At 41.4% G+C, this 17294-nt stretch overlaps 1 protein-coding gene across 2 annotated transcripts in view; it reads left to right on the top strand.

Annotated features, from left to right (window-relative positions):
• Nucleotides 1-370: 370 nt before the first annotated feature.
• LOC143138087 (myoferlin-like) overlaps nt 371-17294 on the top strand; it is a 37478-nt gene continuing 20554 nt past the window's right edge. For both annotated transcript variants that reach the window (XM_076298515.1, XM_076298516.1), the window contains exons 1-12: nt 371-695; nt 1176-1231; nt 1653-1744; nt 6719-6827; nt 7189-7285; nt 8537-8682; nt 8991-9119; nt 9346-9408; nt 9901-9951; nt 10183-10213; nt 10584-10699; nt 10806-10932. In XM_076298515.1, coding sequence (XP_076154630.1) covers nt 608-695; nt 1176-1231; nt 1653-1744; nt 6719-6827; nt 7189-7285; nt 8537-8682; nt 8991-9119; nt 9346-9408; nt 9901-9951; nt 10183-10213; nt 10584-10699; nt 10806-10932 — 1105 coding nt within the window. In that variant the 5' untranslated portion in view covers nt 371-607. The remainder of the gene's footprint in view (nt 696-1175; nt 1232-1652; nt 1745-6718; nt 6828-7188; nt 7286-8536; nt 8683-8990; nt 9120-9345; nt 9409-9900; nt 9952-10182; nt 10214-10583; nt 10700-10805; nt 10933-17294) is intronic.

Here is a 17294-nt window from a genome sequence, read left to right on the forward strand (position 1 = left end):
GTAGGACTGTAGTAGGCTAGTATCAGGTTGTGATGTATTGTAGACGCAAAAACAAGAAAATGAGAAAGTCAGGCAACTGTACATTAACCTGACTCCGCCAGATGGATTTGCTCCGCTGCGAGTGAAACCTTGAAAGCTCGCGAGATCAGGATGGTCTTACGAGGCTAACTGCACATCTGATGCACGTACCGTACATTAGCCAGAAGATGGCACCAAAAGGCCTAGTGTACGGGCTGCATCATGTAATTATCTTCATTACAGATTTGTTTATGGAACTTTTCGGCTGCGATTTATGATACCAGAGGCATTGGTCTAAATTTTATTTATTCAGATAGATACAGCAACAGGGATAATGATGAACTTCTCAGTATCCAGTAGCCAATGTATGGAGCATGAGTCCCTATAATGTAATGTGAATATCGCTACAATCAGGTGAAGTACCACTTATACCACTGTAATCATCAGCCTCCTCCTCCACCCATTTCCCTGAGTTAAACCCGGACCAGTTCCCTGGAGTTCCGCTTATCCACAGTAATGTCACTGCCTTGAGGGAAAGGCATGAGATATCATCTTGCGCGCATAACTAGGATTATATGCTGTTACCAATATGTTGCGAGTTGTTGTGGAATCTGCCAAAGGACTTCCTAAAAAGAAACTTGGTTCCCCCGATCCCATTACGTCAATATTTTTTAAAGGTAAGTCACTTGGGGGTTATGCATTCATAAGCAATGAGAAAGTAAGGAAACAATATGAGAAATGCCTAGGCTACTTATTCTTTGACGATGTCTTAAAGTAGATTTCGTGTCAATTACTGTGAGTAGACCATCACTGACTGATTTACCTGGCCTTTCAGAATATATAATGTTCTTTATATGACCAGAAGAGGAAACCACATCCTTTGATTAGCAGCTGCCAACACCCTGTACCAACATTGATGACGACTATAGGCTACCGAGGGTTACATGGTCTGCTTGTGATGTTGAGATAGGATCAGAAGTTAGTTAATAAGATGTAAACTAACATTTCTGTTATTGTCTGCTAGTGTTCGCTCACTTAGACATTTCACTGTAATGTTAAATTACTCATCAATGTTCGGAATAATAGGCCTTCAACTTGACAAGGGCTATACATTAGTAGGTCTAGAATATTTCAGAATATATCTGTTAATATTTCAGGAGAAAGGAAGAAGACCAAATCAATTAACAATGAACTGAATCCAGTTTGGAATGAAGTAAGCAACCATACACTGTAAAATACACTGTGGGCCAGTTTTATTTGTTTTCTTGATGTATTATTCATAGACAAAAAAAGAATAAATTGCTTTCTATTTATCATAGTTTCATCACATTATTATAGTTGCAACTTCAGCCTCAGTAGGGCCATGCTGAACTCATGAACTCATTGAAGGGTCACATACAGTATGTCACAAGGGTCACATAGATGCTTAGACCAACAGTTATGATTCGATTATGAGGGAAACATTATCCATGTGAATTCAACATCAATTCAGTATTACTTTTAGAAGTTCAGAAATGTATGTCTTAATCAAAATATTTAATTAATAACTTTTTAGTGACCTCAAAGCAAAACATTTAGATATGGCACAACCACCATTTCATTCTCCTACAAATAATATGCTTATGCCCTTCCAGGTTCTCGAGTTTGATTTAAAGGGTGCTCCACTTGACACCACTGCTTTCATCGATGTCATCGTTAAGGACTATGAAACAATTGGCAAAGACAAGTAAGTACAAGGTGGGTGTAACGCCCTACTTTGTTGACACAGAAAAGCAGTGCCAACTTCACAAAGGTACACAGTAAGGCATTTGGTCTGGTTTCTCACCGATATGCTCTTGCAGACTCAGAGCTACACAGCATGACCCATTACTATTTACATTCACTTATAGGCTAACACAAGGTAACAATATGGGCAAGGCCAGAATTCTGCACCACTGACTTGCTGCGCATAACAGTGAAGAATATTCAACAGTGACTCATGCCATGGTGTGCCCTACTGGATTTAATTAAATCTTCCCCTCAAGATGCCACTGGAGTGATTTTAACTCAGTGTAATGCTATTAGATGAAGTGATGGTACTACTTTTCACAGGGTTCTCGAATTTTTGTTTGGAGGTTAGTCATGAGATTCTGTGTTCAGATATCTGGGTAAAGAGTCATTGGTTCACTTAAGGCTCAGCCATCCCAGTCCGCTTTCATGTTGTGTTGTGTCATCTCTGCTTCTAAGACTTGAGCACGCTCAGTTGATCTCCGAATATAAATCCTAGTTTTGTAATTCAAATGTTACAACAGGGCTGTCTGAGTCATCCATAGATGTTCTCCTGTGACTTGTATTTCATTAGTGTGAGACTCAGGCATTGACTCAGGCACAGTGCACTATTAATAATGTATAGGAAAATGAAGACACAATGTGGATCCTAAAGGTAATGTTTGGCAATGATGATGTGGTTCTTGGCAGACTTTCTGCCCATGATCTGCATGGCTTCAAAAAACACTTACTGTGCAGACTCTGGCTGCAACTTTGGCAATACGGTTGACCAGTTTTGACATGTCCTCAGAAAGCAAGTGCATGACGCCATGCTGTCCATGTTATTTAGCCTAAAGTAATTATTCTGTAGAGCCACAGACCATCACCACTCCAGAGTCAGCTTCTGTGTGGTGGTCAAGGCCTGTTCCAGAGTTGGTCAACTAGAAACAGAATAGAGAAGACAAGTGGTCAGTTACAGTGCAGCGACAACATGTGATGGTGAGAATGCACCTTGGCAGTAATTACGGGTACTTGACCCTGTGATTGCGAGCACAATGGTAATCAGGTACTTTCAGTCCAGTCTGTAGACATAAGGGATGTATGCAGTTTATGCAGAATATGATACTGATAGTGTATGTGCATTTGTAGCATAGTATCTGACATGAGGTGTATATTATGTTATTATGTGTGATATAATATTGCATTATATCCTTCTAAACAGTATTCCATACTATACCCTATATATTGTTATATACCAGGCTGTATCCTGCCAGGAACAGTCTTGTGTAATCCAGTGGGCCAGCTGTACAGGTGTGGGTGAGAGAATGTGCCATTGTGGGCCCACCCTGCGTCCATACTCACCAGGTTGTGCTCAGACATGCCCACGGATGGGAGAGACTGGAGGAGATGTTTGCTTTTTTTGGAGGAGCACCCCGGATCATGTCAAATGCTTGACTGAGTAGTGTGTGTGTGTGTGTGTGTATGTGTGTGTGTGTGTGTGTTTGTGTATTTAAACGTCAAGCCTACTGATGATTACCAGTGATTGGGCTACATGTGCTGGCTGGATTTTATGTGCACATTCTTTCCAATATTTTTTCACAAAGAGCTCTTCCGAAGCAAGTGGAAATAGTGAAAATGTAGGGAGTTTGCCATTTCATTGCTGAAGAGTCCTGCTGTCCTGCTCGCTGGGTGGCTGACTGTAGCTTTAAGCATCATATCTGTCAAACGGAAAAAAGGAACAAAGTCCTTCCCCCTTTTCCTTTTCCTTCAAATTAGTTTTATACAGTCTTTGTCGAAGTTTCCACCAACTAAGACGCACATGTGGAACCAATCTGGAAGATCACTCAAGGACTAACCACAACTATGTGTGTAACACTGCTTTGGCGGGTGGTTATGTATATCTAACATGAAATTCTACGACGTAGCGCGCCATGTCAGAATACATTACCATACATTATCATACAACATTGCCACACCCATCATACATGATCACTACCCTACATAGCTCTTTTCTGGTCATGGGGTTGTAATCAGTCTAATGTGAGGCATTATTTCAGCCAGTAATCCAGCCCTCTGTTCTGCTCTGCTCTGTGTCTCTGGAGAGTCGCTCTCTTAACCCCAGTGAAGTCTTCATGGCCCTGTCTGACTCTCTCTGTCTCAGTCTCCCACTCAGTTACTCTGTCTGGTGAGGCTGGGGGGAGGAGAGGCGAGAGGGAGTGTGTGTGTGTTTTTTTTTGGTGGTAACTTAGCAACTTGGGAGAGGAAAGTTTTCGCCAGCCTTATTAGATTTCATCACAACATGCCTGAACTCAGGAGTGAACAAGCAGTGTAGTCCTGTGGTCGGATCAAGAATAGACCTCATCACTCCTCTGTGACTAGACGTTGTTGCCTCATTGGGCCTATAAGCTCCTGTTTGCCATAGAGCACACACACACACACACACACACACACACACACACACACACACACACACACCCACATACGTGTCTGTGCAGCGCTGTGTGATGTGTGTTGAAAGAGCACGCGTGACGCGCCATTAGGCTTAACCTGGGAAAAGCATGCTTTGATGAGTTAGTGCTAGGGTCAGTGTGTATGTGTGAGCTGGGTGACTGGTGCACCAGCGTTTCTCAAACTTTCCATCTACGTCTGTTTCCTGATGACTGTAAAAAGAATGGCTCATTCACCATATGCATCGTATTCATACCATGTCATGAATCAACCATATCTCTGATAATTCTATTTGTAATCAACATATGTACATTTTTCAAAAGGGGTGGGGTGATGAAATATAGCTATTATTGTAACTTAATCAGAGACATTATAGAGTTTTTTGTGTCTAAAACAAGCCTTGTAAACAGTATAGCCTTGCAAATGGTAGTTGTCAATGATATAAGCCATATTTGGCAATATCAAGCTAGAAAACCTAACTTTTTCATGTGACCACATAGTTCATTTGACAGAACAATACAAGCTAACTACGGACAAATTCCTATCTTGAGAACAGTACAAACTATATAATGCCATTTGAAGGAGTTTGTACCTTATCCAGGCCTGGTGGGAAGAATGGCAGGGATGGCACGTGTGATGCCAAATCTGTTGTCCTATTGTGTTCAGTGAGTAGCCTGGTATGCAGGATAAGGTCTGTGTGGGTAAGTGGTATGCAGTGGGCAGCTGGCACAGCAAGCCATTACAGCGGTGTGAATTTCCTCACTGCCCAGGGCATTTGTCACTTCCTCATAGTAACAAGCAACACACTCGTGCGGTTGCCAAGTGAGTCACAAGTGGTACCTACACGTTTAGTATTTGTTTACCCGCCTAATCTAATATTGAAGGAGTCTCTTCCAGTGCAAGTCCAGTTTTCTGGGTAACAGTGAGAAAACACTTTGAATTCTGTGCATATAGAGTTTGTCTTGCGGCAGTGTGGTCATTGTCACTGGACAGAATAAGTGGACTCTCATTCTGTCCAGTGACAATGCCACAAGATAGATCAGATATTAATATACATTAAGCAATGGAAAACAAGTGCAATGCAAATCCTTTAGCTGAATGTTGATATAGGAATGTATTTTGGTTCCCCGTCTGTATCTGATTAGGAAGTGTAGTCTGTGATTGGGTACTCAGGGGTTCTGGAACATCAGTGTCAGAGTCATGCCCTCTGCATTATGGAACAGGATGTGATGATGTCACACACTCGTGCAGCAGGGCTACCCCTGGCTTGTCATGTGGGATTTCTCTGTGTCACTGCAAAACATCAACTACCAAGAAAACTTCATGGATTCCATTTGAATGTACAGTTGCATGCAGGGGAGATTGTATGCATCTACTGTATGTCTATATGCACAACAGTTCACCACATGAAGCAATTCGAGTGTGATGATGAATGAATGCTTTTAGAATGCCCTTTTGTAATATTAGTGTGTATTTCTGTTAGCGTTTTGAAATCTGTATGTTATGTATAAATGCCCTGTATAGTTTCCTTGTGTATCAGCATCTGTGTCTACTACTACCTGCTGTGTTGTCTTTGAGTACAAGAACCTCGTCCTTTCACTGTTCTGTATGGTTATAAGATGTGTTAACTGCAAACTGTCAAAGACAAGACTTACCTGTAGCATGTCTGCATTTGTACTGTGTATACTACTAATATTAAGTCAGATATCTGCATGCAAGCTCTGAGTCTACATTTGTACTGTGTATACTACTAATATTAAGTTGGATATCTGCATGCAAGCTCTGGAGGTCACTGTTTAAACTCTGCACTTACATTCAAGTGTGTTAGCACTGCAGTGCAAACATTTACTCGCTGTTCATTTTAGTTTTGAAAAGCACTGACCTTCGGTTGAATGCTCCCGGATCTTTTGTGGGCCTAGCCGTATTGCATGCTGGGAATCAGAAGTGGCTATTTGCTATGGGAGGAGGTCTCCCATGTGTCCATAAGTGTGTGTGAGTGATGTCAGGGGCTGTCACCACACAAAGTGTTTTTCTCTCGACAACACCCATTTTTATTAGCTTGCTGCAATGCTCTGTCTTGACTGCCACAATATCCCAGATGCTTCCTCGTGTGCTATGCCACTACATGATCTTGCCCCGTTTCACTCTATTCTTCAATTTCCTGACACCTTCAGATTGTCTGGGCCTCATTGCCATTTCTGATGTAAAGGTTTTGAAGTGTTGCTACTGTATGTAGTCTTTTGTCGTCTTTGTTGAGTTCAGTGATTGTGGTCACAATTGTGCTGCTTATATTGGAGTATTTTGTCTAATATTTCTATCAGCCAAACACAACTCTAGAGCTCAGTATTTTTGGTTAACAGTGCTGTCAAAACAAAGCAGTAAATGGATTGACTGGCGCTACTTACTGCCGTAGGAATTTAAATGGCTGAACTTCTTAACAGTACCAACATGCTTTCCCAACAAAGTCTGAGGTCCGTCCTGTCTTTGTACTCTGATTGTGTTTTAGATTCCTTGGCTCAGCCAAGGTGTCCTTGAGAGACCTAGCCAGTGGCCAGGTCAGATCTCTTCCTTCCAAAAACTTAGCGCTTTCCAGTGAGAGTGGCCAAAACATTGGGGTAAGTGTTTGAAGTGAATACATTTTTACATGCTACTAGTAAATATGATAAAAGAATGACTGACATTGCTGTACATCAAACATTGCAGCTGAAAAGACCACACACATATCAGGGTCAGGGTTCCTTTGGGCTACTCAATTGGATGCCTCTGCATTAGAGCTGTTGTTACTTAGCAACTCAATCAGCATAACTGACAGCACCTGGATGTCAGTCTTAACAAACATTCAAATGAATATTTCAAACTATCAAACATTAGCACATTCATCAAAAACCAGATGATACTTTAGAGTCTTTTTAGTTTTCAAAAAACTGTGTAGCAATTGTGCAACCATATTTATATTCAATCTGGTATGTCACTCAGGCGACTATTGATCTTACGATTGGATACGAACCTCCTGCCAATGCCCCGCCCAACCCTAATGAGCAGAAGGATGGAGACCTCAGTGCTGGAGATGCAGGTATGGTGCAGCCTCTATCTCTATACTAGTGTTTGTTTTGCCAGTTAGCTGCCATTATTACTCTCCTGAGCTGACCTTGTGCTCACACCCCTTCCCCAAATGGAAGAGTACTATTTGCAGGAAGAGTAGGCTACTTTGTAGGTAGGTAGCTGCCGCTAAAGCCATTCTGCCCTGTTAATGGGCTCTGACGATTTTGTTTGGAATGTTGGGTCACTGGAATTGAAGGGATGTTGACTTTATCCCTCTGTGGAATGTGTGGGGGAGCCTTGACCTATGCTTAAGTACTTGGTATTCAGAGGAGAATTATGGTTAATGTATTTCTTTGTCATTCCAGTGACTAAGGCTTCTGATATGGTTTTACACATCTCTGCCATTGCTAAAACAGTAACTTTGTGATTCCTATTCAGCTGAAATGCTTACATTGACCCAGTTCTTATCGAAGAAACATCGAGAAACAACACATACCCTTACATGATTGCCAAATATTTCATTCCTCAACAGCCAAAATCAAACTAAGGAAGACAGGGTAAATAGAGATCTGTGAAGTTGAGATTGATACAGATATGCAGGACATGTGTCCGTTTTCTTTGTCTTTGCATATCTGTGTTTTCATTAGTGCAGAATAGTACTGATATAGTTTTTATGGAGGGAGACAGGCCGGTTTAGAGATGCTGAAGTCTGCTTGTGAAGCGACGTGGTCATTGTTTGGCTAATATCAATGTGTTTACTGTATTAGGGTGTGTGTAATAACGGAGACTGGTTAACAGATATGTGCACTTTCTAGTATAGTGTTACTTTCTAGCAATAGTGTCTATTGCATAATTCATGCATGTCATGGACTCTGTGAAAACACAATGTGGATGTAAGACTGCGTGTTGAGACAGGCATTGCCAGGTAGGGATCAGTAGCATTGATTTGGGTTTAAGTTCACTGCTGTAGGTTGGCTGATATCATTGCACACTCCAACTTTAAAGACAGTTCTATAAGCAGGAAAGAAATCCCTTGTCATCAGTGTCATTGACAGGTGAAAGTAAGTGTAGAATGATACCTTTTATACAACTGCAGTTTCGTCTCAGCTGGTCTGCACCTCATCATTCCATGCATTTGCCTGTTTATCTTAAAGGCCTCAAGGGCTGATTAAGGGCTGTTCCTCTAAATGTCCCCACCAAACTGGGCAGTGCCCTATCTCCCTGCGATAGAAATGTGACTGGACTTTAAGTGAGCTCTGCTGCCTCTGTGCGTTGTGTCCAGATGTGGGTGTTGACGGGGATGAGACCCAGTTGGACGGCCCACAGGCTGGAAGCCCCGGGGAAACCTCAGTCCTGCCCCATCAGAACATCTTCAGGAAGGCCCGCAAACGCCAGCGGGCCCTGGTCAACAAGCCTCAAGACTTCCAGGTGACTTGGGGAGATGGGTTGGTGATTTGGTTAACTTATTAAGAGAATGCATTTTTTACTGGTAAGGTAAGTCACTTTGGATAGCATTTGCTAAATTAATCAGTGGAAATGATTTGACAAATGTGTGTGCGCTATCAAAAAACCCTTAGTCTTGGATGATTTGTACAAGAGATTGCATTTAAAGTGTATTCGTTGGTCTGACACATTTGTATGTTGTTTGGCAGTGGATAGTGATTTGTCCCATACATTAGATTTAATAGAAGAACTTTGCTGCTTAATGTGATGGATCTTCTTGTGTGTTCAATCAGATTCGCTTCCGAGTCATAGAGGGTCGCCAGTTGCCAGGGAATAACATCAAACCCGTTGTCAAAGTGAACCTCTGTGGCGACACACATCGGACAAGAATCAAAAGGGGCAACAACCCATTCTTTGATGAGGTACGACACACACGCACACACACACACACACGCGCACACACACACACACACACACACACACACACACACACACACACACTCACCCTGTCAAACATTCAGTTTCTCCATTCATTGGCATTCACTGATATAACAGAAAAATAACCCCTTTGGGGTTTGTGCAAGAATGTATCCAAACAGAGCATTTATCACTGTTTATTTTCCCTCTCCTGAATGGTCATCTCTACAGATGTTCTTTTACAATGTCCACATGTTGCCGTCCGATCTCTTTGATCAGTACATCAGCATACGGGTAAGCTCAACCAGCCATCTCAAGATGATAAAGCAAAAAAGTCTGAGCACTTTGTTTTTGTTTGTTAGTTGCCAGTAGCCGATGGCATTGTGTTTAGTACTGTTTGAAGGCTAGTGGGTCTGTATCTAGGGTGGTGTTGGCTATTCTGTACCTAGGATAGCATGTTAGCTCTTCTATACGTAGGATAACGTGCTAGCTTCTCTGTACCTAGGAAAGCGCTTTGGTTCCTCTGTACCTAGGAAAGCATGTTGGTTACTCTGTACCTAGGAAAGCACGTTGGTTCCTCTGTACCTAGGAAAGCGTTTTGGTTCCTCTGTACCTAGGAAAGTGTTTTGGTTCCTCTATACCTAGGAAAGCGTTTTGGTTCTTCTGTACCTAGGAAAGCGCTTTGGTTCCTCTGTACCTAGTAAAGCGCGTTGGTTACTCTGTACCTAGGAAAGCATGTTGGTTGTCCTGTATCAGGATGTGGTTGTTTCTTTTCTCCTCACGCAGGTGTATGACTCATCGTCCTTGAGGGCAGACAGTCTTATGGGCGAGTTCAAGGTTAGACAGTGTTCCTCGGCCACACACACACACACACACACACACACACACACACACACACACACACACACACACACCCTCACCCTCATCATAAGACACATCATAAGATGCTCACCTCCATGCCCATCAATTTACTGGCCGTAGGCAAATTATCTTTAAGGAATAAGGACACCCATGTGCACCTGAAAGTTAAGTAACTTAACTTAAGCAAGTTCCTGTCTTTTGTTGCAGGTTGATGTCGGCTTTGTCTATGATGAGCCAGGTAGGCCTACAGTAGACCTCTTGCAGCAAGACTGGGAAAACACTGCACTTACATTTGCATCTCTTTTTCATGTGTTCAGAATAAATATAGCCATATGCAAGTTCTAAAAACAGTCTGCATGAAGATTTGTATCTGTCAGTCTGCCAGTGTATACATCCTTAATGGTTTTACTTGAAAAGGTGTATAAGTGTGTGTGTGTGTGTGTGTGTGTGTGCGCGCGTGCGTGCGCGCGTGTGTGCATGCACATGTGTACGCATGTGTGTTTTAATGTGGGTAACCGTCTGTGTGTTTGTGTGTGTAGCTGTAATTATGTGTTTAGCTGTATTTGTGTGTGTGTGTGTGTGTATGTAACTGTGTCTGTGTTGCTCAGCTCACTGCATCTTGAGGAAGTGGTTGCTGCTGAATGACCCTGATGACTCCAGCTCTGGGGCCAAGGGCTACCTCAAAGTCAGCATCTTCGTCGTGGGCACCGGGGATGAACCACCGGTAATGTAGAGTTCCTCCTCATAGATGGCTGTGTCAGTCAGTCAGTCAGTCAGTCCAAACATTGCTGCTACCTCTGGTTTCCTTTGCATTCCCCCACCTCCTTCAGGTGGAGAAGCGGGAGCGTGACAGCGACCAGGATGACATTGAGAGCAACCTGCTTCTGCCGGCCGGACTGACCCTGCGCTGGGTCACCCTCAAGCTCAAAGTGTTCAGAGCAGAGGACATCCCTCAGAGTAAGAGCACCTCACTTCCTGCCTGGTGTAGAATGTTGCAAAGTTCTAGAATAGTGCCTCAGTTGTTTCTGCGGGGGCCAGCAGAACTATATATATACAGTTAAGAACAAAATTATTCATACCCCCGGCAAATATTGATGTAATGTTGATTTTCTCTTGACCAATATGTTTGTTCTGACTGAAAACGACACTGCCACATGCCAAAAGGTTGTACATTTTTATGAAAAATGTTACACAACAATATCAACATTTTAGAGTGGCAGAGCCAGAGTCCAGACCTCAATCCATCAAAAAAGTGAGCACAAGGCCAGAGTGATGGCGAAGCATCGTTAATGACTTGAAATGACTGAATGACTGAAACCCGGATTGCTGTTAAAAAGGTGCGGTCTAGAATCATTGTGGAGACATGGAGAGACTTGGTAGATATTATAAGAACCATTTTGAGAGTTGTGGATGCAAATAAAGATGTTTCCATTGATTATCTAAAAAGGGTATGAATAATTTTGGACTTGCCATTTTTCATAAAAATGTTAAAAAAGATGGAAATGCTTCTTTTTTTTAATTCCATGTTTCTCCCACATTGTCTTACAAATTTCATGTGACAGTGTCATTTTCAGTCAGAAGAAACATATATAAATAGCATATAACATATAGAAATAAATAACATAGAAATCATTAAATCAATATTTGCCAGGGGTATGAATAATTTTGTTCTTAACTGTATATGAACTACTCCCAGAGTAGTTTAACATGTCTGACTTGTACTTATGGATTCATCCTAAGTGATTTGCTGTATGGGTGGAGCTGAGAACACAAGAGAGGGAGGGTGACTTGACCTGTGTAACAGGTTGTTTGGAACCCAACTGAGAGAATATGATGGGATTACTATCACTACAGTTGAGCATGCACTCTGACTGCCATAACAATGGCTGGAGGGCAAGCTGCAGGTTTGGTGCCTCATAGACACAGGTTTGAGGCCGGATGGGATGACTGTTCTCTCCCTTTGCCTCAAGGTTACCTGTTGTTTGTGGTGCAAGTTAATAGGAATCCAACTGAGAGAAGGTTACGTGGCCCTTGGTCATAGGATCCTAGGCCTGTAGAGTGCCTAACAGTTGCTCATTTGGCTGCATTGTTTAATGTGGCACGGAGCTGACTTCCTGTCGTTGACAGACTGTACGGCTGGTGGAGCAGAGAAACGCCATGTCTGCTTCCTGTTTGGCCGCTCCCATTCCACTGATAAAACATTAACACACTACTGTGTCGTTGGGTGGTTTTATGCCCAAATTTCCAGAAATGCCCAAAGAACAATTATGTAGTTATGTGGACCTATTTGAACAACAGGGTTTTTGTCAGTAAGTAAGTATAGTATACAGTACCCTCCATACCATAATTATTGGCACCCCATGCTAAAGTTGATTAAAAACGGGTATAAAGGCCCTGGCCGTGGCGCAACTGGCAGGGGGACCTGCACCGTATGCCGGCGACCCGGATTCGGATCCCGCTCCGTGATCCTTTCCGGATCCCACCCCGACTCTCTCCCACTCACTTCCTGTCATTCTTCACTGTCCTGTCATTAAAGTCATAAAAAGGCCACAAAAATGAAACGGTATAAAAAATTATCTGTTGTTGATTTATTGTTATCTCACAATGAAAAAAAAATAGGAAAAATCCAACCTTGAAGGGAAGCAAATTTATTTTGAGAAAAAGGAAAATCTCATAAATAAATAAATATTTTTAATAAAAACACGTTGCTCACAATTATTGGCACCCCTGCTTATAAATGTCAATGTCAATTTTATTTATATAGCGCATTTACAGATGGCTTAGCTGCACCAAAGTGTTTCACAGTGAAGTGCAATAAATAAATACAGGAAGGCACAAAAACAAAAAAGGCTACAGTTAAAATAAGAAATGTAGAGAAAAGAAAACCAAACACTGGGGCATAAAAGGAGACACTAGCCAAAGGCAAGTGAAATAAGGTGGGTTTTTAAAAGGGACTTAAAAACATTCAGAGACTGAGCTGAACGGATGTGGAGGGGGAGGGTCCCCCCTAGTTTTCAGCCTGGCCCTGGGTTCTTCCAGCCGCAGTTGGTCTGCTGACCGTAGTGCTCTGGAAGGGGAATGGTGGTGGAGAAGATCAGACAGGTAGGTGGGGGCCAGACCATGGAGAGATTTGTATACAGACAAGAGGAGTTTGAAATTGATGCGGTAGCGGATGGGGAGCCAGTGGAGTGAAGCCAGAACTGGTGTGATATGTTCACGTTTTTTAGTGCAGGTGAGGAGTCGGGCGGCTGAGTTCTGAACCAACTGCAGGCGGCGGAGCTGGGATTGATCGATGCCAGTGTAGAGAGCATTACAGTAGTCCAGTTGTGATGTGATGAAGGCATGGATGACTCTCTCAAGATCGCACTGGGGCAGGTAGGCTTTGGTCTTAGCTAGGGTTCTGTGGTGGAAAAAGCTCTTCCTAACTACTGCACTGACCTGCTGTTCGAACTTGAATTTGCTGTCAAAAATCACACCCAGATTTCTGATTTCTGGGCCTGATGTTAGAGGCAAGGGGACCCAGGGCATCGGTGGAGAAGGCCGGAGAGGTTTTGCCAGAGACAATTAACTCCGTTAATTAAAACCTATAAAACCTATAAAACCTTCTTAAGCCTCCCAATACAACAGCTTGTAATACTCACCTATGACACCCCATAAAGTTGGAGAATACAAAGCCAGAGATTAGCAATAAGCTTCACTTTTGAACATTTTTTGGGGAACTTGGTGACCCCAAGATGACACCTTTTGCCTATCTTACCATCCTCCATACTGTACGTGGGGGCAAGATAACCTTGGGTCTTTGTCCAAGCATGTTTGTCACATTTCCAGTTGATTAGAACTATTTAATCATTGGTTTAACTGTAAATATAGGTATTTTCAACAAAGTACCTAGTTTGCTTAGACATTCCCTGTCTTTCTGGTGTTGAAAAATGACTAGAGGATTTAGCCACCTCTGTGTCACTTTATTTTCATACCTTAGTGAAAAAGAAAGTCATGAACTACTTCTGAAAGTTCACAGACACTCTGATTAACTTAAATAAGTTGAAATTAGATAGGAAAATCCTTCTGTTATGTATATAAGATTTTTCTAGGGGTACCAATAATTGTGAGCAACGTGTTTTTGTTAAAACTATTTATTTCTTTATGAGATTTTCCTTTTTCTCAGAATAAGTACAATGAGAGTACAATGAAACATCAAAAGATTATTTTTTATTAGGGCTGTCAATCGATTAAAAAAAATAATCTAATTAATTACATACTCTGTGATTAATTAATCTAAATTAATCGCAAATATAATTTTTGCTGTGAAAGTATTTTAAATATTTAAATTCAAATGAATCATTGAATAATCAGCATTAGTGACATTAAAGTTCAAAGACTCTTTTATTATTATTTTCACTGTTAAAATAATTGCCATAATAATCTATGATATGACCTAATATGCTGAGGAAATAAATTCAAAAGTGCTTCGGGAAGAAGTTTTTTTTTTCACATACAAGGCATTTCAGGCCACAGATATAACCTAGGGGACACAATGAAAATAAATGAACACTCCCCTCAATGTCAACACTTATTTCTTTGCATTGATGTGCGACTATAGAGTTGATGAACTCTGGTGATATGCAAATTCCTTGCTGCAGACATTGCAGAGGACTTTATTTTCAACACTTTATTTTTTATCAACACCATCAGGCCGTTTTTTAAAAGTAAATGTTCCAATCAATGATCCAGGCAGCACGTTTTCTTCTCTCTCCTTCATTTTACAGTCTAATTTTTACTGACTAGAACGGCTCGGGGTCAAAGGTCATACGAATCGATTAATCTGCACAAATTTTTTTAATCAGTTATTTTTTCTCAAATTAATTAATCGAAATTAATCAGTTATTTTGACAGCCCTATTTTTTATACCTGTTTTTAGTCAACTTTACCCAGGGTGCCAATAATTCTGGAGGGTACTGTACTCTTTTGACACTGTGAGGGGAAATTTGGTCTCTGCATTTATCCCAATCCGTGAGTTAGTGAAACACACTCAGCACACAGTGAACACACAGGACCAGATGTACTAACGCGTTTGCGCCCACTTCAGGCGTATTTGTTTCGCAACGTGCGTGTAAAATCATTGCGAGGTATGTACAAACAGGCCGCAATGATGTAAAAGCACAAACTGCCTGTCGCGGCAGCTGAACATGGCTAATTGCGTTTTTCGTGTCATGCATATGCATTCATGGGAGGATCCAGGGGAAAGTGGGAGTTTAGCGTAAAAAGATGGGAGAGGAATCGTAAAGAGCGCTTAATTATGGTATGTACAAAGACTGCTCCTGAAAGCGCACGTCTATTCTGCGCCTAAATACTTGATTGGCTACATGATTGGCTCAATGTATTTTACAACACACCACATGATTGGCTCAATGTATTCACAAGTCAACGTTTTGCCGCGGAAGGGTTGTGATATTTGTAGACAACTGACTAACCCCATGCATTACTATGGAGGATTTTTTGAGTGCTGTATCTCCTCATTAGAAAGTCTCTGGTAAAACTGGTTGTTCTGGTACCCCCCCCCCCCCCCCAAAAAAAAAGTAACTAAGTAACTTTTACTTAAAGTACATTTTAAATGAACTACTTTTTACTTTTACTTAAGTACATTTTCAGATCGGTATTTTAACTTGTACTTGAGTAATATTTCATCAAGGTATTGGTACTTTTACTTGAGTACAATATTTTCGTACTTTTTCCACCTCTGGGTTTTGGTAATCATTCCATTGTTTTAGATAGAAGTTTCCTTCAATAACAGGTGTTATTAACTTACTAAGTAACTTCAAGGTCAAGGTAACTTTGTTGTCCCCAAGGGGCAATTATTTGCACAGCCAGCAGACAGACATAAGGACAAGACACACAACAATACATAACAACATAAAAATACCCACAGTATCTAAAACATAATAATAAACATAAACATAAACATAGTTAAAACAGTTTTGGCAGGTTTGTTTAAAATGGAAATGGAAGTCGGGATAAAAGAGTTTCTGAGTCTTTTGGACCTGCATCTGGGCATGGAGTACCTATGGCCTGAGGGCAGTAGCTTAAACTGGCAGGACAGGGGATAGGGTCAGCTGCAATAGATTGGGCCTTCTTTGCCACTTTGTTGGAGTAGGTGTGAGAGAGAGTGGGGAAGTTGATGCCTGTAATCTTGCTACATGTCCTGACGATACTCTCCAGTCGATTTTTGTTTTTGTTTTGTTTTGTTTATGGACAGAGAACCAAACCAGCAGATGAAACATAAGGCTAAAACAGACTCAATAAAACAGGAATAAAACACTCTCATAAAAGTGGGGTCAATGTTAAAATTCCTCAGTTTGCGATAAAAGTACATGCGCTGATGGGCTTTGGCACAAACAACATCAGTGTGTGAATCAAAACATAGCTTGCTATCAATAATTGTGCCAAGGTACTTATACTCTTGTACTGTCTCAACTGGTTGACCATCAATGATAGTGGGGGGAAGAGGGGGGCACTGCTTCCTAAAATCAATAATTATTTCCTTAGTCTTTGATACATTTATGTTTAAAAAGGAGCGCTTACACCTATCATTAAAATCCTTCATTATTGGTCTATGGTCAATCACAGTTCCACTGAAGAGAGACTCAATGACAGAGTCATCTGCAAACTTAAAAACCTGTCTTCCATCATATTGTGAACAGCATTCTTTTTTGTATAAAACAAAGAGGAGAGAGGAGAGGACACATCCTTGGGGGGAGCCGGTAGAAGATAAAAGATAAAAAATTGCCAGATAAAACACCATTAACTTTAACCCTTTGGGATCTGGAGGTTAAAAAGTCAACTAACCATTTACTAACAACTAACTATTAGCCCTGGGTTGATGTTGTGTGTCTTTTAAAGTCTGTCTGCTAAAATGTGGGGTTGAATACAATTAAAAGCTGATGAAAAATCAATAAATAGTAGTCATACAAAATTCTTTGCCCCTTCCAGGTGGTTAAAAACTGTGTTGAGCAGGCTGCCTGTAGCATCCTCGACCCTCCCCTTCCTGCCCTGTAGGCAAATTGTAAGGGGTCGAGTTGTCGGCTGTGTTGTTGCTAAAATCTCCTTTTTAATAATTTTTTCAAAAGCTTTCATAATGAGGGAAATGAGGGCCACTGGTCTAAATGCATTAAGTGATTTAGGTCTTTTGGTCTTAGGCACAGGCACAATCACTGACTCTTTCCAGACATGAGGGACCTGGTGTGATTGGAGTGACTTAACTTCTATTAAACCGTGTCGTTTGATCATATCAATAGCTGTGACTGGCTTCTGTGAATGTCTCT

This window comes from Alosa pseudoharengus, unplaced genomic scaffold, assembly GCF_046254945.1.
Source record: "Alosa pseudoharengus isolate Yale_2024_CS ecotype anadromous, Long Island Sound unplaced genomic scaffold, YU_APseudo_1.1 YU_APseudo_1.1_scf_21, whole genome shotgun sequence".
Lineage (NCBI taxonomy): Eukaryota > Metazoa > Chordata > Actinopteri > Clupeiformes > Clupeidae > Alosa > Alosa pseudoharengus.